Source organism: Charadrius vociferus, unplaced genomic scaffold, assembly GCF_000708025.1.
Source record: "Charadrius vociferus isolate BGI_N301 unplaced genomic scaffold, ASM70802v2 scaffold195, whole genome shotgun sequence".
Taxonomy (NCBI): domain Eukaryota; kingdom Metazoa; phylum Chordata; class Aves; order Charadriiformes; family Charadriidae; genus Charadrius; species Charadrius vociferus.
Window position 1 is genome coordinate 4,826,449 of NW_009648539.1, and position 24,744 is coordinate 4,851,192.

Below are 24,744 nucleotides of genomic sequence, written 5' to 3' on the forward strand. Positions count from 1 at the left end.
GTGGGGGGTGGCGGTTGTCCCAGGCGAGTCATCGTGTGTGCGGGCGGGCGGGGAGGCGCCATGTTGTAGGCCGCGGTGGGTCGTTGCTTGGTGTAGTTAATCCCAGGGGGAATCACCTGTTGGGTTCCCCGGAGGGGGGTAGGGTGGGTGAGGAGGGGTTGTAGGGTTTAAATTTGGGTAAGTAGCACACCGGGGCGTTAGGTTGTTCCCGGTCCGTGTTAACAGTGCGGTGATGGGATCTGCGGATGCTGTTTCTTGGGTAAAACCAGTGCAGAATTGTAGTCAGAGGTAACCTGAACGTGAAAACACTCCTCTTTCCTTCTGTGGAAATAAGATATGTGTACACCCTCACTTTATTTTCTGTCATTTTTACTTTTTGGCATGTCTCTATCTTACCTACCTGTTGAAAACTCACCTCTGACATAAAACATTCTGAAGCAAACAAGAAATGATTCATTTCACTTGGCTTTTTGGTATTTTCTTAAATGGCTCGCCGGAGGATATAGAAAACCATTGCTGAGGTTTTTTAATGACAAAACTGGATTGCTTTCTGCATCAGTGACGCTGTGCTTCGAGAAACCTACTGCTGGGTTGTGGGAGGTTCCCGTATGGCGCTTATCTTTATATATACAAGTACCCTCTGGGTTTACAGACGTGTTTTGCAAGGTTGGAGGGCAGTCTTTTCCTGTAATAACTGAATGTTTAATTGAGAGGATAAATGTTTTTTGGGTTTGGGTTTTTTCTTGTTTCATAACATTAAAATATGTGGAAGAAAAGAGTCTGTTTCAAAGTCAACATTTCTCTTTTCAATTAAAGCCCATAGAAAGTTCCCAAAGAATGAGTCACGCAGCTGGTTTCCCAGTAAGAACAAGGAACACAAGGTTCACCAATTTTGTTATTTTATGAAGGTTAAGAAAGGGAAAAAAAGTTGCAGGAATGTTCTTAGATATTTTTTTTCCCCTTAATGAAAACCGTACGCTTATTCTCTAAAAACAATAAACTCAAATTACTATAGCTCTCTCACTGTTTTAAAGAAATTACTTGCTGCCATTTGAAAAGTACTGTAGATATCATTGAAACCTGCAAAGGAAGCTTAAAGTGGAAGAACACGTTTCTTTTTTCTTTTTAATGGATAACCAAAAAGGAAACATAGTGTTTGTATAAACACAGGTTTCGAACTATGCACATGTTTAATTTTCTGGCTGTGGTTAGTCCTGTTGAAATTGGACAGGAGATAGCATATATGCATAAAATTAATCATGTGTACAATGGCTGCAGGCTCTACTGAGGTGACGTAGTGAAGGCTACCGGGATAGACCTAGGGACTAGACAGGCCCTGGAGGCTTCCTTCTGCAAATATGTACATTCTGAAAGTAAACTAGGGAGTTTTGGTCTCCTGTCTGCTGTTAGTGGTTAGCAGCATTCTTCGGGATTTCCTCAACTAATATTTCCTTTGCTGCAGTGTACAAAGGCTGCTTTCAGGATGAAAGCTTGATTGTGTTAAACACTGCTCAAGCATATAGAAATGCATGATATCTGCAACAAAAGTACACATCCTATCAATGTATTATGTTTATTAAAATGTGGGATAGCTGAGCTGAAGAACAGCAATGGGTTTCCATTTTCTCATGGTTAAGTAGCTGGTTGGGTATATGGCATGCATGATTGTCATTTGCTTACTGACAAACTACAAAAGCCTCTGATAGTCAAGCTGTGTTAAAGCTGGGTTACTGGTGAAACTGGTGTCAGAGTCCGATACTCTGACCAAGTTGTTTTGGATATTCCACACAAGAAGGGTTTAATGCTTTAGTACCAAGTTTGCTTATTGGAAGATATTTGATGTTACACAGGAATTTGATTTAGCCTAGTGATACAGCAGTCTCCTGAAATCGTAACACAAGCACGTAACATAGAAACTGCAACTTACAGTTGAACCACAAAACAAACAGCATGCCCATTACCAGTACCTGTATGCTCAACATCACAATGTTGGGAGTCCCCAGTTGCCGGGAAGGAACACGTTGCTGGAAGCCAGCTCAAGCTCCCTGCTCTCTTCAAAATTTCTTTCATTAGTTTGTGAGTTTTGGTGCTCTGTGTTGGGATGAGCTGCATAGACACTTCCCCCATGTTGGTCTGGCTAACTCAGAAAGATAATACTTCCTATTGATTGTTTTCGGGAAGGCCATTTGCACAGCCAGTTGTCCCACTCTGCAGATAGAGCTGTTCCTCTAAAACAAAGGCCACCTTCTGCTCCCCTTTGTGTTGAGAGAAGTTCAGCTTTCTGTACAACAGCTGTCGCCACTTGCTATTTTATTTATGAGCACTTGCCTGTCTTCTCTGAGCCTTCTTCCATTGTGGGGGTTTGTCGACGGTTCACAACTGGAAAGCAAGGGGTGATGCAAATACAGAAGTTTGGCTATCCAGTTGATAAAATGTTTGTGGTTTTTTGTTTTTTTTTTTCCCCTTCTTTAGCATTGACTCTGAAGTTTTTACTCTCCTTGTTCAATAGTGATGAGGGTACTTAACTAAGATAGCTGCACACAAGCTGTCTTTGATTCCTGATTGTGATACAGGCCTGGATATAAGAGGATGAAAGTGACTCTGTGGTTTATGGAAGTTATGTGTTGATGTCCTGCAGTTGTAAATGAGGCTAGCACATTGCTGCTTTGACCAGAACATCCTCTAAAATAGGTGCTTGGTTTATGAGCATGGTCATTGGTACATGTGGAATGGTTTAGTTTACAGTCTTCAGCTGTTGATTTCTCCCTTCCAGTAAGGTCACCACTGTCACATTCAGTGAAGCGTGCATGATCCCACGTAGCTTATTAGTCAATATGCCAATTTGGTAACAAAGTTTTCTGTGTTCAGAATATGTTGGTTTTCTTTGAGAAGCCTCTGTCATCCAAGGTGTTAATTCTCCTCGTTATCTCTTTCTCTCAAGGTTTGGACATCTAAGTGTGGCTCACATCTTGTTGGAGAATGGTGCTGATCTCAATGCGCAGAACAAGTTAGGAGCCAGTGTCCTTACAATGGCCTCCAGAGGCGGCCACATCAGCATGGTGAAATTATTGCTGGAATCTGGAGCTTTTGTGGACAATTATGACCATTTTAGCACAAACGTACTTAGCAGCAGCAGAGACGACCTACCCGATATCACTCCACTAATGGCAGCTGCTCAGCATGGACATGAGGCAGTGGTACATCTGTTACTAGACTGGGGAGCTGACTGTAATTACGCTGTGAAGACTATGGGCTGGAGTCCTTTAATGCTGGCAGCTGTTAGTGGAAAGGTGAGCTTGGCACAACAGCTCATGGAGAAGGGTGCCAATCCAGATCACCTGAATGTACTACATAAAACACCTTTTGAAATCTCTGTTGGCTTCAAACACAAAGACATGAAGGACTACCTGGAATCTCTCACAACGATCAGACCCCAGGCAGGTATGGAGCATTAGTTTTTTATTTTACTTTCTTGAAGTTTTGGTTGCATATTTAGAAATTGAAGGGGTTATTTTGTATGTACACGATGTTTATTATAATGTGTATCTAGACTCTTTTGAAAATGTTGGAGTAGGTACACCTACCTTGGGTGAGGCAGAAACACCCAACTTCAGCAGATTTCCTCCATGTTAGCATGATGAGATTCCTGTCCTGCAATAAATAAATAATAAATAAAAATCCTGAAACATTTTAAAATGTTTTAATGTTTTAAATTTATTTTTGCTTTTAAAACACATGGTATAGGTGGTCATTTAGGGAGAAAATTACAAAGGTCTACTTGAAATGGCACTGAAAAAGGGACATCAAAAACAGAATAGGATATCAAAGAAAGAATATTGCAGACTCAAAGAAAACCTGAAAGATATAAAATCTAGAAAACCTGCCTTGTAAGTAAAGACTGAAGAAGTTCAATCTGTCTAGTTTCATGAGGAGGTGGTTAAGAGGTGTGATTAATAAAGTGTCCACATTAAGGACAGGAAGTCCAATACTGGAGGGCCTTTTTGTATAGCAGCCAAATAAAAAAACTGTGAGTTTAGTTAGAAGAATTTGAATGGGAAATAGGATGCTATGTTTTGTGGTGGTGAAGCTTAGACCTGGAGTGATTTAGTAGAGGTGTGCAATCTCTGACTGTTGTAATCAGGGTTTAAATGCCCTTCTGAAACTCATCATTGGATTGTCATCGCTGGGTGTCACATACAAAGCCTGTGAAAGCCTTGCCTTGCAGAAAGCCAGATGAGGTTCACCTATCGGTTTCTCCTAGTGCTCTCTAAATGTATGAAACCTCCTCAAAGTCCTTTGATAGTAGACTGTGTATTCTAAGAAAACCAAGTATTATTGTGGATGAATAACAAGTTGGCATGTCCTGTACTTTTCTGTTCCTAGCAGGAGAGGAAAATACTTAAATGACTTCAGCAAATTTATAAGTAACCTCCTCCTCTCAAATGTGAACGTGCCTCTGTGTGCGCGCACACACACACAGATAGGCACATGCACTATACTCTCTTATGTACAAAACTAGATTAAAATAACATTATTTCAATGCAAATCTCAGTTAAAATGAAGTGAAGAAATGCTGCTTTTATGTTTTTTAATTTTGCCCGTAATGCTATGGGCAGTGAACACGACGAGAATTGGTAAAGAAACATTTTGTGACTGTGTAATTAAATAATATGTGGTGGTCATGTAGCTTTATCCATGAGGGTGGAAGGATGTAAGAAATCCAAGATTTTGTTGAGAGAGGCTGAAGCTTAGCTGAAGGCCTAGGAAGGTGTGAGCCAACTTAAACTACAAATTTTTTCCTTCGGTCTTAAGCAGTGTATGCAGTACTGCACACTCAAACAAAAGGACAGAATAGTATATTTTGTGTCTTAACCAGTAATTTTCCAAGTTTCTTTTTAATTACTAAGCAAATTTATATTCTGTTGTTAGTTGTTTATATGTAATTTCCTAGGATTTTTATTTTTATTGAAGATAAAATTTAAACCTACTTCCTGTCACCTGTCAGTAAGAAATGTTAATGAATTTAGTTTTTAAAAAATTTTTTACTTATTGTGGATATCTTTCTCGGATACCTTTCCAAATTGGCTTTTCTTTTTAGCTGATTCTATAAAATAATGTTACTGACATCTTACGTTAGGTTTAGAATCATAGAATGGTTTAGGTTGGAAAGGACCTTGAAGATCATCGAGTTCCACCCCCCCTGCCTATGGCAGGGACACCTCCCACTAGACCAGGTTGTCCAAGGCCACGTCCAGCCTGGCCTTGAACACCTCCAGGGATGGGGCCTCAACAACTTCTCTGGGCAACTTTTTTCCAGTGCCTCACCACCCTCAGAGTGAAAAATTTCTTCCTAATGTTTAATCTAAACCTGTCCTCTTCCAGTTTAAAGCTGTTCCCCCTCGTCCTATCACTACATGCCCTAGTAAAAAGTCCTTCCCCAGCTCTCCTGTAGGCCCCCTTTAGGTACTGGAAGGCCGCAATAAGATCTCCCCGGAGCCTTCTCTCCTCCAGGCTGAACAGCCCCAACTCTCTCAGCTTTTCTTCATAGGAAAGGTGCTCCCGCCCTTTGATCATCTTTGTGGCCCTCCTCTGGACCTGCTCCAACAGGTCCATGTCCTTCTTATGTTGGGGACTCCAGAGCTGGATGCAGTACTCCAGGTGGGGTCTCACGAGAGTGGAGTAGAGGGGCAGAATCACCTCCCCTGACCTGCTAGCCACAGTTCTTCTGATGCAGCCCAGGATACGGTTGGCCTTCTGGGCTGCAATCACACATTGCTGGCTCGTGTTGAGCTTCTCATCAATCAGCACCCCCAGGTCCTTCTCCTCAGGGCTGCTCTCCAGCCATTCCCGGCCCAGCCTGTATTTGTGCTTGGGATCAATTACCCTTTCCCAGATGTAGGACCTTGCACTTGGCCTTGTTGAACTTCATGAGGTTGGCTTGGGCCCACCTCTCTAACCTGTCCAGGTCCCTCTTTTGTTAAAGTATTGTCAATTTGCTTCTTTTTCCTCCTCCAGATGTTTGTTTATGCTAACTGAAATGCATTAAAACTGTTCCTGAAATCAGGCATTTTGTTTTGGGCACTGTGTTGGACATTTGAACGTCAATAAATCATTTCAGAAACGGAAACCTTATTCTGTATGTGGCTGTTTGGGGACACTTTTCAAGGTATTTGTGCTTTATGATGCAGACCAGTGCTGAGAGATGCTTAACAAGAAAGTTTAGAAGAGCTGCATCTGGATTTTTCAGCTTTGGAGTACTTACTATGAAATCTAAGGATGTGGCTAGCCCTAGAAAAAACCTTTTCCAGGTGCTACCACCCATGCAGCCATGGTGGCAGAAAGCCTGTAGAGTAGGATAGTCCACTCTAAGCTCTCTGCCACTTGTGATACCCAAACAGGCTTATTTAAATCTTACCTAATTATGTCTGTATTACACTGCCATGTAGACATGTCTGCAATCCCCCACATTGTTAATATTTATTTAAGTTTGGTGTCATTCCTGCAGGTCAAGCTTCCCTTGTACTTTAAGAAACAAAGGCAAAAATCTGACTTTTATTTCTGCTTCAGAGTAGGTGTTAACTTAGTCAGATGTTGACTCATAGGTTAAGTTGGAGCTAGGGCTTTCATACAGCCATGCTACCAGACAGCTGGCTCACTGTAGACGTTTGCTCATGACCAGTCTCTGAGGAGTAGACATCAGCTGGTTACAGTACGCAGAGAGACATCTCTACAGTACGTACAGTATGCAGACATCTGTGGGATTTGCTAGTGCAGCACTTTATACTTTGCCCATGTGTTTGCCCGTACAGAACATATGTGCAGGCAGAGTTGGCCTGATGAGTCTTGAAAGTCTTTTGCAGTCATACGACTTAAAGTATTGAAGAAGTCTGTTTAAGATAGGAGGTTGGAGCTGCATTAAAGCAGGTGAGTGTTCCTGTCACCTCTGTTGATGGGGAGTTTCTATCAGCAGAAGGGTGGTAACTAATTGGGGCAGAGAGAGGGATAAAAATATTAAGCCTCCACACAAATTTCTGCGTTGGTTTTTGACCATGGCTTCAGTCTCCTCCTAGCACTGGAGTCTTGTATATCCTGGGAAGAAAGAAGATCCTTTGTCTCATACGGAAGGCAGTAGAAAAGGAACTTGTCTTCTGATCCATTGCCATAGATAGGGCAAATTGCCTCCCAAAAGAAAACAACTCTCTTCTCAGTGCTGTTTTCAGTAACAAATTCAAAATTACCTGAAATGGCTTGGGTGTTGCCCATGTTCTGTCCCTGTTCTTGCTTCAGCTTACTTGGATGTTACTCCTTTCTTCTGGCATCTCCTGCTCCCTGAGGCTGCTTCTCTTCCAAGCTTTTCACATGCCAAGTACGGAGTCCTTTTCTAAACCAGTCTTTTGAAATCTGTTTTCCAATGGTGAGATCATACGCAGTTCCTTCTGTAAGATCAGTTTCCGAACAAGAAGAAAATATAGGACCCACACCTCTCTTTCCTAGTCTTAAAAGAAGAGTTTCTCATGCTTTTGGGGGGCTTTCTAGCAATTGCTTTTGTTCAGCATTTTAAATTACTTCATTTGGAGTCAAGCTGTGAACAATAACCTTTTCTGTATTATCATAAAAACAGTAGAATCAGGCTCAGGAATCTCTCAATATCCCATTGACATTCTTAAAATCTTTTTACCCCATTGGTTGTGTAGTATCAATAATGCTTTGGAAGATGGAGGAGGATATATTTTTTCTGTCTTGAGTAGAAGTTGCAAATATGTCACTATTTTTTCCTCATGTTACATAGTGTCATCAGTTTCAAAGTACTTTGAGGGCATGTTGAAGGAAAGATCCTTCACTTCAAATACTAAAATTTGTAATAATAACAGTTCTTATTATGTGGATGATCATCTGGGAGCTGAAGGATATTCTGTTAATGCACAAATAGAAAGCTGTGTCGTTAAATTATCGCTGTTATTTTTGTGACCTTCACAAATTAACTGAAGAAATAAAAATGGGACATCTTGTAAAACTCTTTTTGAGTCACCTTTTGAAATAATCCTGTATTCTTTGATTGTTTGCTGTTGTACAGAGGATTACACCAGACCACAGAACCATACTGTGGTTCTTTAATTGATATTTTAGTCTTCCAGACCGGAAACACAGAAGTTTCCAAATGCAATTTCCTGATACAGAATGGAAGTTGAAAGGCAAAAGCCTGTTCTGGTGCTTTATTATAATTTGTAGCTTTAACTCTGCGCAGAGAACTGTACAGGTGAGTCATTCTTCCCAAAGGGAATAGAAAGGTTATCAGTGCTTTCTTTGTTCTTAATAAATGTATGTCCAAACATACTTTTTATAGTACCTTTGTGTAAATTTTTTAATAGTTTTTGCTATAAAAATTTTACTAGAAATTTTTGCTTTTTTAATGATTGCTAATAGAAATATTTATATTTCTTCCAGATACAGAAAAGAGGCAGCCTGATGTCTTTCATGCTTTGAAATTGGGTAAGTACTGATAGGACTCTTCTGCCACATCTGGTTCTTGTAGCTTCAGGGCATGTTTGTTTGTTAACATGTGAAGCTGAGGTGTGTTCTGTTTTTACACAACTTTGGGTTCCTTATTTTTCTTTTCATTTAAAAAATGCATGTATTTCTGTAGTTTGTATTTATTTCTCTTCACATTCCAATATAAGAAAATCTGGTTCCAACATAAGAAAACTCTTGGTTGTGCACATCATGCCAAAATGGTGTAATTTAGTAGTTCTAGTGTTTCCAAGGCCATGCTACCTTTAATAAGATTTTTTTTTTTGCCTTCTTGGTAAACTTGGAAGTATGAAAACAAAAGTGCTAAGTGGCGCAAAAAACTATGCTGGCCTCTACTCCATATTAGCATTGTAATTGCTCTTTAAAGTTGCTTCAAGAAAAGAATTAAGTGTCTCAGATCTTGCATGTACTTTCATGAGCAAGAGTGACTTTCATGAGCACACAACTGCTAAAACTGCTCCATGGCAAACAGAAAGAGTGAGTGCCGTCCTGTTGATTTAAATTTCATTCAGGTTCTGATGGGTTACAGCCGTGGTGGATGGCAGACTGCTTTCTGGTTACCTATTTTCCTGGATCTTCCAGCATAGGAAAAGTGCTGAAATGATGGCTTTGGCTTGAGGCTTACTATCTGATGGCTTTGGGATGGGAAACAGGACTATTCACTTTTTTCTGAGGTTCCTGATAGTGTCACTGGTCAGAAAACTCTGCACTGTTCGCTATCTCTTTGGCAGGTTAGAGAGATTCAGTACTTGAACCTTATCTTACTACTGCTCTTACAATCAGTATTTTGCCATTTAAATATATTTTCAGCTATTAGCACATTTTCAGCTAATAGCACATTTAGCCTGTTGCTAGCAGCCCTAGCTATACAGACAGTCAGAAAAAAATAGTCACTCAGCCATAAAGAAAAGTTCCTGATAGATCTATTGATTTTTTATTTTTTTTTAAATATTGGAAGTTGTCATTCTCATGTGAAATTAAATCTTATGTCCAGTGACGTCATGAGAGGTGTCCCATGAGACCTAAGAGATTTGTTTTTTGTCCAGTCAGCTGCCCTCGCTTGGGACTAAGATGCCCCAAACAATAAGGAAACATTGGTAATACAGCCTTGTGTATTGTAGTGGACCTAATAATCCTTACTAGGGCTGTCTTTCTGTGTCTGTGGCATAGAAAATCTAGTCATAGTGCACTGAAAGCTGGCACTACCCCTTCTGGCTGTGATAGGTACATACAGAGTAAGTGAGCTATAGGATTAAGCACAACTGCCTCTCATTTCAGCTTTTTTGTCCATGTACCCATTCCTGACTGTAACATAATCATGAGGCCTTTGGTGTGGTTCACCTTGCTTTCAACAGGGATCTGCAATCTGAAGAGAGCTCTGAGTCAATAACTTTCAGAGTTTCTGATGGATTTTTAGATCTTTTTTTATTATTATTATTTGTAAATTAATGATTTTTGTGAAGGAAAATGCCATTTTATCCCAACATCTGTTCAAATGGATTTCCGCAATGCATCTTTAAATCGACAATTATCTTCCAAGTTTTATTGTTACTGCATTCCTGTTGAAAAGTTAGAGGTGTGTTTTAAATGGTCAAGCCTGGCCTTAGTGTTCAGATCTTGTCCTGGGTTTGGCACAGCAGTTTAACAGTTGCTTTTCAATTAACCATCATAAGCCACTGCCTCAGGAACTTCATGGCTTTTCAGGCTTCCAGAACTAGAAATGGACAAACATAATAGTGGACAAGAAAGAGGTGATAGGTAGCAGTACTGGGAGCTTGCTCGCTCTCTATCTCTCTCTCTCACACGTAAGCTACTGTCCTGGTTTCAGCTGGGATAGAGTTAATTTTCTTTCCAGTAACTGCTGTGCTTTGGATTTAGTATGAGAATAGTGTTGATAACGCACCAATATTTTGGTTGGTGCTAAGCCAGCTTCTCATACTGGCCTGCCAACAAGAAGGTGGGGGGCACCCAGGGAGCTGTGAGGGGACACAGCGGGGACAGCTGACCCCAACTAACCAAAGGGGTATTCCATACCATATGACGTCATGCTCAGCATATAAAGCTGGGGGAAGAAGAAGGAAGGGGGGGACATTCAGAGTTACGGCATTTGTCTTCCCAAGTAACTGTCGTGCATGATGGAGCCCTGGAGAGGGCTGAACACCTGCCTGCCCATGGGAAGTAGTGAGTGAATTCCTTGTTTTAATTTGTTTGTGTGCATGTCTTTTGCTTTACTTACTAAACTGTCTTTATCTCAACCCACAACTTTTCTCGCTTTTTTGATTCTCTCCTCCATCCCACCATGGGGGAAGTGAGCAAGCAGCTGTGTGGTGCTTAGTTGCTGGCCAGGGTTAAACCACGACGGCTACCAAAACCTCTTCCTGGGAAGGCCTCAGGTCTGTTACATTTTAAAGAATTCAGCTGCCCTTCTTGTACCCCCGTGACTTTTAGTTTGAGATTTATAAACGTTGGTGCTCGATCGGAGGGAGTCTTATGAGGGGAGCCAAATGAATACTGGTCAGCATACTTCTTTTGTTTTTTTCTCAAGTACTTTGCTATGGGTGGCAGCACTGTTAAAAAAACAACTCACTAGTTTAAGAAGTGTTCAGGCCAGAGTTCAAAGTCAATTCTGGAGTCTCTGTAGGTTCCAGGGTTTCTGTTTAACAAAGTCTGTGATGCAGATCTGTGCTAAAAAAGCCACCTGCTGTCTTTTGCTTAATCGGGACATAAAAAAACTAGTTCTGTGCTTTTGTATCTTTCCTGTTTCAAGAAATTAGCTGAGTTGCATGGGTGGATGTTAGTTTCAGTGAGCACATTCAAGTGCCTGCAGGGGTTGTCTGGGATTCTGATTGACTTTCCAAGGAAAATGTTCATGCCTGTGATTGAATTGAAGGCAGCTTGTGTCATGAAGCAGTTTACCATCTGAAGGTTTTTTAAAGGTGAGGGTTTTTTTGTTTGCATGACAGTTGATGTGCTGCTTCTTGCCTCTGTTCCTGCAGTGTTACATATTTGGTCACAGAACTTTTTTTTTCCTCTTAGCTTCTTCCCTGCTTTTGCCTGCCATATGTCATCAAAAAAGTAAGGGAGCTGGGTGAGCTTAAGTTCTCTGCTTAAGATGACCCTGACTGCCTCATAAATTTTTAAAAAGTGCTTGTTCCTACCTTTATTAAGATTTACAAAAAAATCCACAACCTGGTTAAAATATGTTCAGTAGCATATTTTGTACTGCTTTTCATAACCTAGACAAGAACTCGGTGGCTACCAGCCTTTTTATGTGGAAACTTGAATGTTAGGTTTGCTTGTAAAGAACTGGAAAGATGATAGGAATAATGCATTACTCTTGAGCAAGGGAAAGGGAAGTTTTGCATTGGAGATGTAGTTTAAATATTGGAGGCAGAGTTAAAAAAAACCTTCTGAATATAAGAAAGTTGAGAGCTGGCATAGATTAATTCCTTGGGAGGTTGTGGAATAGTATGAGTAGAAGTTTTTAGAATCAGTGAACCACCTTTGTAAGAGGAACTTACGTGTCAGTGTGACGTAGGGTATTGTTCTATCTGCTTAAGGCAAGGATGGCCGCCACCACCTTTCAGAGTGCCTTTGTACCCAATCTCTTTGCTTCTGAAATTTTTGCTTTCTGTGATTTCAGTCTATGGAATTGCGACAGGGATCCTCACCCTGCTGAAGGACAAATCATGGTGTCTCAGCATCATAAGTTTTCCTTGCATGACATCATCTTATGGAAACTTAATAGAAATATTCCCTACTTGTGTCTTCATATGTGGGATGCACTGCATTTTCTACAGCGTTTATAGCTTAGTTGTTAATGTCAGAAAATGATTCTTGGAATGGGGTTGTACTATAAGTGTACAGGTAGGGAAAAATGAGGGAAAGCAGTGCTTCGTGCTTATGCCACGATTTTACGTAGCCCGGGGCGATGTACTGATCAACTAAAAGACCAAAGTTCAATACAAATATTTAGCTTTAGTGTTGCATTTGCTTTAGTACTTTATTTTTTCTGTTTTAATTCCACTAAATGTAGACCAATGTCAGCAAATCAAAATGCATATGAATTCAGTGGCTAAGCAGTTCTCTGATGCTCATGTGGATTATGTTTTATCACTGTTTTACAGGAAACTTTCAGCTGGTTAAAGAGATCATTGATGAAGACCCGTGTCAGGTCAATATTACCAATGTTGATGGTGCTTCTCCATTAATGATTGGGGCTGTAACTGGACAGCTGTCCCTTGTTCAGCTTCTTGTTGAGAAGAATGCTGATATTGACAAACAGGATAATGTTCATGGCTGGACAGCACTAATGCAGGCCACATACCATGGGTAAGATACATGCTGTCTTTGTGTCTAGCAGTAAAGAAGATTCATTCTTCTTACGTCCCAGTAGAAAAAAATCTTTTTGATACTGACTCTCGAAACAGAGGAATCTTACAAGAAATTGAGAGACTTGTGGCATCAGTTTTTCATGACTCTTGCACTGCACTCTGCTTTTCAGAGCAGACCTGGATGAAATTTGTATTTCAGAATGAGTAGCACATTTGGGAACTTGAATCTTGCTTAGTAAGTGCTAGGAACATGGTGCTTCAGGCAGGCACTAGGAGCTTTAGTGCAAATTCCAACTTCCATCTTTCGATGTTTTTTAGTGTTTTGTAAGAGAGTATTGCTTTGTGCCAGGGTTGTAGGCCTACATCAAGTTGTGAAACTTCAAGGCAATCTCCCTTCTATATGCCTTATTATCTAGTCTTAAACCCGTTCTTGTGTTCCTCTATTCAGCCTTTAGTTTTCATAGAGTTTTCTGAAATGTGCCCACTGGAGAACTGATTGTCGTTTTCTCTAAAGCTGTGTTACAAATGCAGGTAGACACTTAAAGAGTCAGATTCCAGAAATTGGCCTGGTACTTCACATGTGATCTCTGTCATATACTTGACGTTGTCAGAATACAGGATATTCAGTTTAGGAAGGTGAACTTTTCTCCATTTCTGTAGACGAGGCCCTCATGGAGGTGAAGATTCACTTCACTGCCTGGGAATGCTTACATTAATTGTACAAATACAGATATTCTGCTCCAGCTTTTATCTTTATTCAACAAATCTCATTGGACTATGAAAGTGCAACAAAGGGGAAAAATGGGAGGTCAAGTTGTCATTGCTTTGTGAAAATTTTATGAAGTAGTTCCTGGGACCTGCATAAGATGGTCCACATGTAGGTACTTTGCTTGGCAGAGTACTATGTGATAAAGCCCTGGGGGGGAGAGGGGCCCAATAGAGCTGGTTACTATTCAAGGATCACCTCCTCCAAGCTCAGGGAGTGATGCATCCCAACAAAGAAGTCAGGCAAAAACTCCAGGAAGCCTGCATGCATGAACAAGGAGCTCCTGGACAAACTCAAAACAGAAGAAAGAAGCCTATAGGGGGTAGAAGCAAGGACAGGTAGCCTGGAAGGAATACAGAGAAATTGTCTGAGCAGCCGGGGATCAGGTTAGGAAAGCTAAAGCCCGGGTGGAGTTAAGTCTGGCCTGGGATCAGGTTAGGAAAGCTAAAGCCCGGGTGGAGTTAAATCTGGCCAAGGGCAACAAGGAAAGCTTCTACAGGAACATCAGTGATAAAAGGAAGACTAGGGAGAATGTGGGCCCTCCGGAAGGAAACAGACCTGATTGCCTGGGATATGGAGAAGGCTGAGGTACTCATCGACTTTCTTGCCTCAGTCTTTGCCAGCAAGTGCTCTAGTCACACTGCCCAAGTCGCAAAGGGTAAAGGCGGGGACTTGGAGAGTTAGGTGCTGCCCGCTGTAGGAGAAGATCAGGTTTGAGACCATCTGAGGAACTTGAAGGTGCATAAATCCATGGGACCTGATGAGATACATCCTCAGGTCCCAAGGGAACTGGCGAATGAAGTTGCTAAGCCGCTATCCATCATGTTTGAGAAGTCGTATCAATCCAGTGAAGTTCCTGCCAACTGGAAAAGTGGAAACATAAGCCATGTTTTTAAAAAGAGGAAAAAAAAGAAGACCTCGGGAACTACAGGCCGGTCAGTCTTCACCTCTGTGCCTGGCAAGATCATGAAAACTATGCCAAGGCACATGGAAAATAAGGAGGTGATCAATGACAGCCAGCATGGCTTTACTAAAGGCAAATCATATCGGACAGATTTGATGGCCTTCTACAATGGGGTTATAGCTTTGGTGCATAAGGGAACTGATAACATCTGTCTGGACTCGTGCAAGGCATTGGACTCTGTCCCACACAACATCCTTGTCTCTAAATTGAAGAGACGTAGATTTAATGGATGGACCACTTGGTGGATAAGGAATTGGCTGGATGGCCGCACTTAAAGAGTTGCGGTCAACAGCTCCATGTCCAAGTGGCAACCAGTGATGAGTGGTGTTCCTCAGGGGTTGTTACTGGGACCGGTGCTGTTTAACATCTTTGTTGGTGATATGGGCAGTGGGACTAAGTGCATCCTCAGTAAGTTTGCTGAGAACACCAAGCTGTGTGGAGCTGTCCACATGCTGGATGGAAGGGATGCCATCCAAAAGAACCTGGACAGGCTGGAGAGGTGGACCCGTGCAAACCTCATGAAGTTCAACAAGGCCAAGGGCAAGACGGGTTGGGGCAATCCTAAGCACAAACACAGACTGAGCAGATAATGGATTGAGAGCAGCCCTGAGGAGAAGGACTTGGGGGTGTTGGTTGATGAGAAGCTCAACATGAGCTGGCAGTGTGCACTTGCAGCCCAGAAAGCCAACTGCATCCTGGGCTGCATTAAAAGTGTGGCCAACAGGTTGAGGGAGGTGATTCTGCCTCTCTACTTGTCACCTGTAATATTGTGTCCAGCTCTGGGGCCCTCAGCATAAGAAGGACATGGACCTGTTGGAGCAAGTCTGGAGGAGGGCCACGAAGATGATCAGAGGGCTGGAGCACCTCTCCTGTGAAGACAGGCTGAGAGAGATGGTGTTGTTCAGCCTGGAGAAAAGGCTCCATGGAGACCTTATAGCAGTCTTCTAGTACCTAAAGGGGGTCTACAGGAAAGATGGGGAGGAACTCTTTGTCAGGGTGTGCAGTGATAGGATGAGGGGTAATGGTTTTAAACTGGAAGAGGGTAGATTTAGATAGTAGATAGTAGAAAGAAAGAAGAAAGAAGAAAGTAGAAAGAAAGAAGAAAGAAACATAGTAGAAAGAAATTCTTTGCTGTGAGGGTGGTGAGACACTGGAACAGGTTGCCCAGAGGGGTTGTGGATCCCTGGAAACATCTCTGGAAACACTCAAGGTTGGATGGGGCTTTGAGCAACAACCTGGTCTAGTGGGAGGTGTCCCTGGCCATGGCAGAGGGGTTGGAACTAGATGATCTTTAAGGTCCCTTCCAATCCAAACTGTTCTATGATTCTAAGATGAGATTCTCTGCTTCTTCACCAACACAGTACTGATGGTAGCAATAGGCATTTCACAAAAGTGCCTGAAGATCAGTTTTTCTGGTGAGGCCATTTTGCTTAACAGCAGCCACCCTGGTGCACAGGTGGAATAGAAGCAGCTAGCAGAAAGCGATGTGCGGGGCTGCTGGCATGTCCCCTTGCCTGTACTCGGGGGCTTATCTTGTCAATGGAAGCACAGAGTGCAGCTGAGTGCTGCATGTGTTCAGATACTGCCCTTTCAGTTTCCTGGAAGACTGTGTTTTGAAAATTCCCTTCCCTATAATATGAATCCATCTTTATAGTATGAAAGTGTATTAATTTTGTTAATACACTTAGTGTTTGAGGTAGTGGAATTTTATTGGAGACTTTGATATTATTCATGCTTAAGTAAAACAAACTAAAGAAGACCAGCTCAGTAGAAGGACATCCCATCCCTGGAAGTAAGGACTTGGCTTCTTGGAAGCTTAAGAGCTTTCCATGAAGGATAAAAGATACCCCTAGTCAACCAAGATAACAGCAGCATCATAGCCCCTCTTAGAAATCTTTGAAACCCTGTCATTGTTGTCTGGCATCATAGATAAGTAACCATGGCAAGAGCGACTCCAGGGATACGTGGATGAAGAGACAAAACAGCAAGAATGCTGCAGAAATAGAGTTGCTTTGCAAAGTTTTACCATGATTAGTAATTGATAGTGTGGATGTTGGTGATTATTCAAATTGTGTTGTACCTGAATGCTTGAAAGGTACAAGAACCCTGTGTAAAACCACATTCAGCGTGCCCTGATTTGGCTGGGGCACCTCATCTGCGTGAATAAATATTTACCCTTGTAATTCTATACTTTACGTCCTAGCTTCTCTCCTTGGCTGGCATGAGCCAGTTGCAAATTTCTGTAACAACTGGAAATCTTTAGACTCCTCAGAGCCTCACCTTACCCCTTGTCAGGACCAAGAGTGGTGTGGAGGGTCTCTGGTTTGAAGGACAGAGCAGACAAGGTCTGTGTGAGTGAGGGACGCTAAAGGATTGCGTCTCTATGTGCCCTCAAGGTGCAGGACTGGAAAGCAGGATGAGGGGGTGACACAGTTTTAAGGAAGAGAAGAAGAGTAATGGGAAGTACGCAGACGAGCTGTGGTGGGGGTAAGCAGAATTTTGTTAGAAGAGAGGAGGAACATTCCTCCTCCATTTTAGGTTGATTTTTATCTGTAGTGAGTTCAGAAGTGAAAACTTAATTTATGCAATAAGAAGTAAAGCTCTGAAGTGGAGTGGCTGAGATCTGTTTGTCAGCTTCAGTATTAGAGTTTGCAGTCAGCTATTTTACTTAACATTTTTGTTCTGTGTTGCTTATGAGTGTCAGAGTTTGTTTTTATATGAGGTCAGTCTCTGCTCAGGAGGAGTTTTGTATTAAATATTTTTTTTCCTAGCTTTGTTGTCTGTTTGCTTGTTTTGTGGGCTGAATTGCAGTATTGTTTTTAACTCACAAGGCAAGTCCTGCTTATTTATTCAGGTGTATGAGGGGAGAGGGGCTAATGGGAATGGGATGGTGAGTTCCTTTCATGCAACTAGCTTTTATGAGCTTTTGTTGGAAGGTGCTTGTGCTGGTTATCATTTAATGCTGATTGGTTTTGCATTTTAAACAGCTCAGGGAAGTGATAATGTGCCTTCTCAATTATGTATTTTATATCTCTAAGTGAAGTACTGGTGGAGTTTATAAATTATCTTCAGTCAGTTTGGCTTTTTTATATGCAATTTCTTAAGTGTTCTGAATATGAAGTTGTGTTGAAGTACTAGTGATGGTATATGATGACTATGGGACTGACCTTTTTCTTTCCTTCTGCTTTTTTGCCCTAGGCATTAATGGCCTTCCATTGGGAATGTGTTTGCAATAAATTCCAGAGTCAGTTCGAAAGGGTCACCTTAAGAAGCAGTTTAGGTTTTTTAGACTGACTTTCTGCATGTTGATTAATGTAATTCATAGTGAGTAAACAGTGACTGACAAAGGAATCGTGGAAGCTTCTGAATAGCTTTGTGGACAAATTTTAGACTTGGTTAGCTATAGAAAAGGTAAAACTGATGTTTAATTGACGAGCAGTGATATGAAAGAATGAAAATGGAGTATTAGGGTTTTCTCTTTTTTTTTTTTTTTATTGTAACATGAGCAATGCTTTTTTTTTCTTCCCTCAAAGAAACAAAGAAGTTGTAAAGTATTTGTTAAATCAAGGAGCTGACGTCAATCTTCGTGCAAAAAATGGATACACAGCTTTTGACCTGATAATGCTGCTGAATGATCCAGGTATGTTATTTCAAAGACCACTGCAGAAATTTACAACATGAACCAATTAACATCACTTCCAATCTAGAAAATACATTAAAGTTGCTAGGAAGTATCAGCCGAGGTCCATGTTGGACTGGATCAAGAAAGGATGCTGCCTGAAAAATGGTGGGTTTTGAGTTAATTGGTTAGATGAATGTATACATATATGGGATAACAGATTTTGCAAATCCCTGTTGCCTTTGTTTTTGAAGATGCTCCAAAACGTGTTGTTTGTGTTACCAGAGCCAGTTTGGTGGCATTTGACTGTGGTGGCCCAGATATTCTGTCGTGTCATTAGCACAGAGTGATCAACTGGAGCCAGAAATTTCTGCTTGGTAAACAACAGTAAAGGGACAGCACTAAAGAGAGCGCAGTCAGAACAAAACTAGTGAATTCCTGGCTGAACCTCTCAGTGGGTCTGTAAAGGCTGAGAATAAATCACACTTCAGGGCTGAGGTTGTTTCTATGGGGGTGCTTTAGAAAAAGGCAGCATGTTTTGGGGAGGCTTCAATGAAACACATTTGGGGTTCGTTGTAGTTTGTTTAGCCTGTGTGATTTATTATTGTTAACCTTGCCTTGCCTGGTACCTGAATCGCTTTATCTGAAGCCAAAATCCACTACTGCTGTTGGAATAAATGTTTGTTTTCTCTGTGTTTACTCATTTTGGTGGTTTTGGTCACTAGTGGACACCTTCCCTTTGTCAAAAGTAGGTCACTAAGAGTATGATATTTTAGAAAACAAATACAGTGAATACTTTTTTCTTATAACTAACTTACTGTAGGACAGAGTAATTTGTCTTGTTACCTGTTCAGCGAGAGGAATATATAGGTCAGTTCTGTCTGCCCTTCTGAAAGTTTTTCCTGATTTCTGTATAAAATACACTTTTACAGATTTTTTTTTTCCTTTTTTTTTTTTTTTTTTTTTTTGCTTTCCTTTCCTCATGTCATACTTGTTCTTTTTTATTCCTCTTTGGTCCACCACTTTTTTGGTCCACCTTTTTTCTTACTGTGTCTTTTCAGTCCCTTCATTGTCCAGGCTGAACATCTCCTTTCTCTTTGGGATTTAATTTCAAGCTTCTTTTCTGCAACCTACACTTGAAGAAAGAATATTCATTTTTCTCTACTCTCTTCTCCGTCAGGTGAGAAAAGGGAGCATCACAATGCTGTTCTTAACTTCTACAAAGTGCGAGAGGAGGCAGTTCACTTGGTCACACATGACTGATTCTGACTGAATAGCATGTTTATTTATATTGATAAATACCTTTAGAGAGGTGATGGTAAGACTGCAGCTCACTGTGTGGGGAGAAGGGGTGGGAAGCACAGGCCAAGAAAAGAGGTTTTGGGGATTCATCTGCTTTGTGTTTGAGAGGTAGATCAATTATTACTTACATGGGATTTATAGGGAAAGTCATAATCAGTCATATCAGTCATAATTTGGGAAAGAAAACATTAAACATTATCTTAATTTGTTTTCTTTTAGACACGGAGCTTGTACGGTTACTGGCATCAGCATGCATGCAAGTAGACAAAGACAAGAATAAACTGAACAATAGATCATCTTTGCCTTGTTCCAGAAGTAGGCAATCCTTAAATGTTCCAATGTTGCCAGATGACAAAGGAGGTCTAAAGGTAAACACATTCACTTTTAATAAATAACCGATGAATTGTTTCCTGTAATGAATGAAGCAGAGGAAGTCATTGCTAAAAAGTACTTCGGATCTAATATGTAACTGGGTGGTTGGTTTTTTTTTTTTTGGGGGGTGGGGGGAATAGCTCTGAATTCCTCGTTGACTGTGCTTCCTGTTTTTATGAAATATAGCATGCGTTCAGCTTTTTTCTTTGTCAGAAGGCAAAGCAAAGGGAAGACTTTTAAGTAAGAGTTTGCATCGAAGCGTTTCAGTTCCTAGACATAGATCTCATAATTAAGTTGTGGAAGGTACAATGCTCAAAAGTTTGGAACTGAATTTTGATTGTGATCTTAATTTTAAACCCACCATTAAAATCCACATGTACTCCAATTTTAGTTGACTGTTCTTATAGCTATTTTTTTTCTTTGAAATTGGAGTGGAATTGCTGTGAGGATTTGTTTTTTCAGTGATGTCCTTTCAAGTTAAACTTTTTGACCAGTAAATTTTCAGATTTTCTTCTTGGGGGTAGTGATTACGTGTTTGCCTTTTGCCTAATTTCTGTAATTTCTTCCATCCTCTTAACTTATCTTGAAGATAAAATTTGTTCAGAGCTTGTGTTGTCTATAATTACTCTAGAGTAATTTTAATCAATCTAGTCTGGTTTTAATTCATGTAAGCTCTTTTAAATATTTTTAGTCTGTTAAGCAAGTGTACATATATTCCTACCTTCCTTCTGTTAATGGTATTCATACTAAAATATCTGATTACAAGTAGGTTGCTTTTGAAGTTTAAAAAAAACCAGTTTTCTGTGTCTTGTATTTGATCACTTTTGTCATTAACAAGAAGACTTTTTATTTTGTTATGTGTTTCATTTATTTGTAATTTATGCATAATACAGACCCTTGTTCCTTTACCTACTGATTATGTAGTGGATAGCCATGATCTCATTCTTTACCCCTTTTACACAGGAACTGTTAACTACTTTGTTTCTCACCATTTTGTGGACTTGAAAACAAAATTCTGCCTTTTCCATATCCAAAAATTCTATTTCCTTTCTTTGCTTCCTGTCTGTGCTTCTTCAGCAAATTGTACTCGCAGTGTCAATATTGGAGCAGTGTGAATTGAATGAATCACACTCAGTTTCTTTTTTAGATTAAAGTTGTTTCAGGGCAGAGGTTTCCAGTTCTTCCTCTTCTTCTTTCATTCCTAATATTGTTACAAATGTCTAAGGTATTTCTTGAGTTGCAACACTGTTTTTCTGTTCTTTGATACTATTGCCTTCTCCCACTGCTACTAGATTTCAGCTGTTGGACTGACACTAATTTTAACCACAAATGCATTTTTGTTACTTGGCTGCCTCAGTCTAGTTTAAAGCCCTTTATTCCAGCCTCTGTATGTGTGTGATATAGCGGGCATATGGAGAGGCCACAACCATCTGCAACAGCAGACCAGAAACTTCAGAGCTCAGACCACCATACTCTGAACACCAGAGGAACAACATGAACCTCTCCACCATCATTCCTTTCTTGCTGGAGAGCAGTAGTATTTTGTATGGTAGCAGAGTGGCTGTACTTACTGTAATTTTGGGTTAGTTTGTGGTGTGAGCATATGTTAACAAAGCAGAAGCACTGTGAAGAGGAGTAACAAAGATGATAGGAAGTTAGAAGTGATCTTTTTGTTCACTGAAGCTTGCTTGCTCCTGTAACAAACAAACCACATTGTGCAAGCAGCCTCTTTTATAAGCTCATTGTACTCTGTGTTAAAACTAGATGGATTTTTTTTTCCCTTTCAATTCCTTTTGGAAGGTGAATAAATGCTGAATTGAGTGGGTTTTATTGCATTCTCGGAACTGTTTGTCTCTCTTGCCTTTTTCCATCAGGTCTTTGTTGCTGAAAATAACGTAAATCTTTATTAGTTATGGCTCCAAACAAATACAAAGGTCTTAGAACTCTGTCCATTACTAATGCTCTGTGCAGATTTAAAATCTTTTTAATGATCATCTGCTAGAAGGATTGATTTACAGGGAATAAGTTAACAGTTTATATTACGTAGTTCTACGGTATGACAGTTGGGAAGACATATATGAGTAAGCAGTTGAAAAATGTTAAATGCTAAGGAGAGAGGGGAATATGTATGGTGAGAATGAATGGCTAAGAATGAAGAGTAAACTAGGATAATGTGTTATCTGGATTGGATATCACGTAAAGCTGCCTTGATTAAGTATCATCACCTTTACATGACTATTATTTTCTTTAAGTGTTCTAGAAAGGGAAGAAGAAGCTTTACTAAGAAATAATCAGAAGATATTTATAATGTGACTTGCCTGCAAGCCACATAATCTTTACTACAGATTGCATAGGTCTTCTTAATATAGCCTATAGGTCTCGTATAGTCTAGAGAAATGTCCTGCTAAATAATTAAAGCATCTTGTGCTATCTGCCTGTAAAAATGTGTAAGAGTGTAAATATTTGAATAAATTTTATTTTAAGAGAAGACGGGTCTTCTCGTTTAACAGTCTCCAATTATGTGGTGTGGATGGAGGTTATAGGTGCAGTTGTCCTAAGGTCTGTGTTGTTTCACAGCTGATTTTTCCTTGCCTTGCTCTTTTTCAGTTTATAGTCTTTCCAGTCTGACAGGGTGTATGTTATCTGTATAGCAGCACTGTATGGATTGTGGGTCTTTAGTCTGACAGGAATACTATCAGAACTCTTCCAGTTTGCCACTGATTTTGAAAATCTTAAGGAGAAGCTTTCATGCAGATCAGATAAACTTCTGTGCACACCTCTAAAAAAGAGAAAATAGATGTGCCAGTTCATTGATGCCAGAGAGTGTAAGAATGGATGGTGAAATTGGACATTAATGGGAAGACTAAGTATTTGCCATGTAGCTGTAAAAATTTCCCATTCAAATAGCCCTTTTATCTGCCTTGTCCTTCCAGATAGCATGGAAAAATATTGTAAGGTATTTGCCAGATGAAAAATAAGGAAAGAGATTAATCTTATGCATAGAAATTTTGGTGAAGGATTCTATTGCTAATTGCAAACCACTTTAAGATTGCTTTTGTGGTTTATCTCAAAAACTCCTTGACAGATTTATCGCTGCTGTAAGGCCTACTTAATTGTATATTTCTTTTCCTCTTTTTTTCTTTTAGTTGGAACTAAATTGTTGTGTCTTCTTATCAATCTAGTCCTGGTGGAGCAGGATGTCCAATCGATTCCGCAAGCTGAAGTTGACTCAGACGTTGCGCCATGGGTTTCCTTCCAGTCAGTTTGTACCATTTCCTGATGAGCCTGAACCATCATTAAATTCCACCATAAAAGCTGTTTCACAGAGTGATATGGACACCTCTGGAAACGTTGATGCTGCTACAGCTCGGATCACAAATAACAAAGCTAGTGGTAAAGCCAGAGTTGTCTTGTGGGATGTGAGCTCTTGTGCGATAGTCAAGATGATACTGTTTCTATTTTATTGATTTAGTTTTTATTTCGCTTGGTATAACTGAAAAGACATGTAATGCGTCTGTAGTGTGTAGAGAGATTTTTCTACTCCTGACTGTTGATTGTGCTAGGACGAGGGGTAATGGGCATAAACTTGAACATAGGAAGTTCCATCTTAACATGAGAAGGAACTTCTTTACTCTGAGGGTAGTGGAGCACTGGAACAGGCTGCCCAGAGAGGTGGTGGAGTCTCCCACTCTGGAGACATTCAAAACCCGCCTGGACGCTGTCCTGTGCAACCTGCTGTAGGTGACCTTGCTCTGGCAGGATGGTTGGACTAGATGATCTCCAGAGGTCCCTTCCAACCCTGACCATTCTGTGATTCTGTGCTGAACGATGAGCGCAGCATCATTGAAGTAGAAAAATGCTAATATAACAACGTTACTGTTGTAGCAAGCATCATTAAATTGGGCAGCAGAGATGGGTCACTCAAAAGTTGGTAGTATCTTTGATAAACTAATTTATATAATGAAACTGAATTAACTGAAACAAATAAATAATTCTGAGAAGAAAAAGGGATTGGAAAAGTCCAAATTGTGAAGCACATCTACTGAAATTACACAGCTCTCCATGCAACCCCCCCCAGTTTGTGATGTGAAATAAGACTATTAGCTTAACTTTAATTTAGTTACATGACGGTGTCACTGGAAATCTTGGTTCTGTGTGCTTATTGAGGATAAAGCTGTTTAATGTTTGAAAACAATAAACTATCCTTGAGAACAACAGTAGGAGCATGTAAACAATAAAACATCATTTATATATTTTTCAGGTGTAAACACTGCAAAAGGAGGAAAAGAGGATGAATTATTGACAACCATGGTATGTTGCAGTGTTCTTGGTATGTTCAGCCTGATTCAGAGTGTCACGCAGCTCCCTTTTTTTTTTTATTTTTTTTTTCTAGCTTCCTACCCAAGTCACCATTAGGAAGAGAACTATCATTTGTTAGTAGTCACTAGGCAGGAACTGACAGGCTGTGGTACATCAGTAGTTCTTAGACTAGGAAGTACTACAAGTAGTACAGTATGGGAGCTGTTCACAAGTACTGACTTTTTTCAAGAGTTTTACATACTTTTGTATGATCAGCAATGAATTAGTAAAATAGGTGGAACAGCTGAGTAGTTGCTGACAAGAAGTATACTGTGAGGAAAACATGGATGGAACACAGTACAATGTGAAAGTGAGAAATTACTAGTAGAGGCAACTATGAAATATTTAGTTTGGGATGTTTATTTGTGTTATTCTATTTCTTCTTTTGTTATGCTGTAGCTTTAAATTCCCCCTACAGCTTAGTCCCTGGAGATGTCATTAAATTTGGCTGGTTGTCCTGTATGTTCTTTTTTAAGAAGATTAAATAACTTTTGATGTG

General features: G+C 40.3%; 1 protein-coding gene across 1 annotated transcript in view; it reads left to right on the plus strand.

The window, feature by feature from the left end:
- ANKS6 (ankyrin repeat and sterile alpha motif domain containing 6) overlaps window positions 1–24,744 on the plus strand; it is a 54,268-nt gene that overhangs the window by 10,013 nt on the left and 19,511 nt on the right. Inside the window, exons 2-8 of the mRNA XM_009885921.1 lie at window positions 2,942–3,441; window positions 8,446–8,490; window positions 12,657–12,861; window positions 18,127–18,233; window positions 19,734–19,882; window positions 23,069–23,279; window positions 24,148–24,197. Of these exons, the coding sequence (XP_009884223.1) occupies window positions 2,942–3,441; window positions 8,446–8,490; window positions 12,657–12,861; window positions 18,127–18,233; window positions 19,734–19,882; window positions 23,069–23,279; window positions 24,148–24,197 (1,267 nt within the window). The remainder of the gene's footprint in view (window positions 1–2,941; window positions 3,442–8,445; window positions 8,491–12,656; window positions 12,862–18,126; window positions 18,234–19,733; window positions 19,883–23,068; window positions 23,280–24,147; window positions 24,198–24,744) is intronic.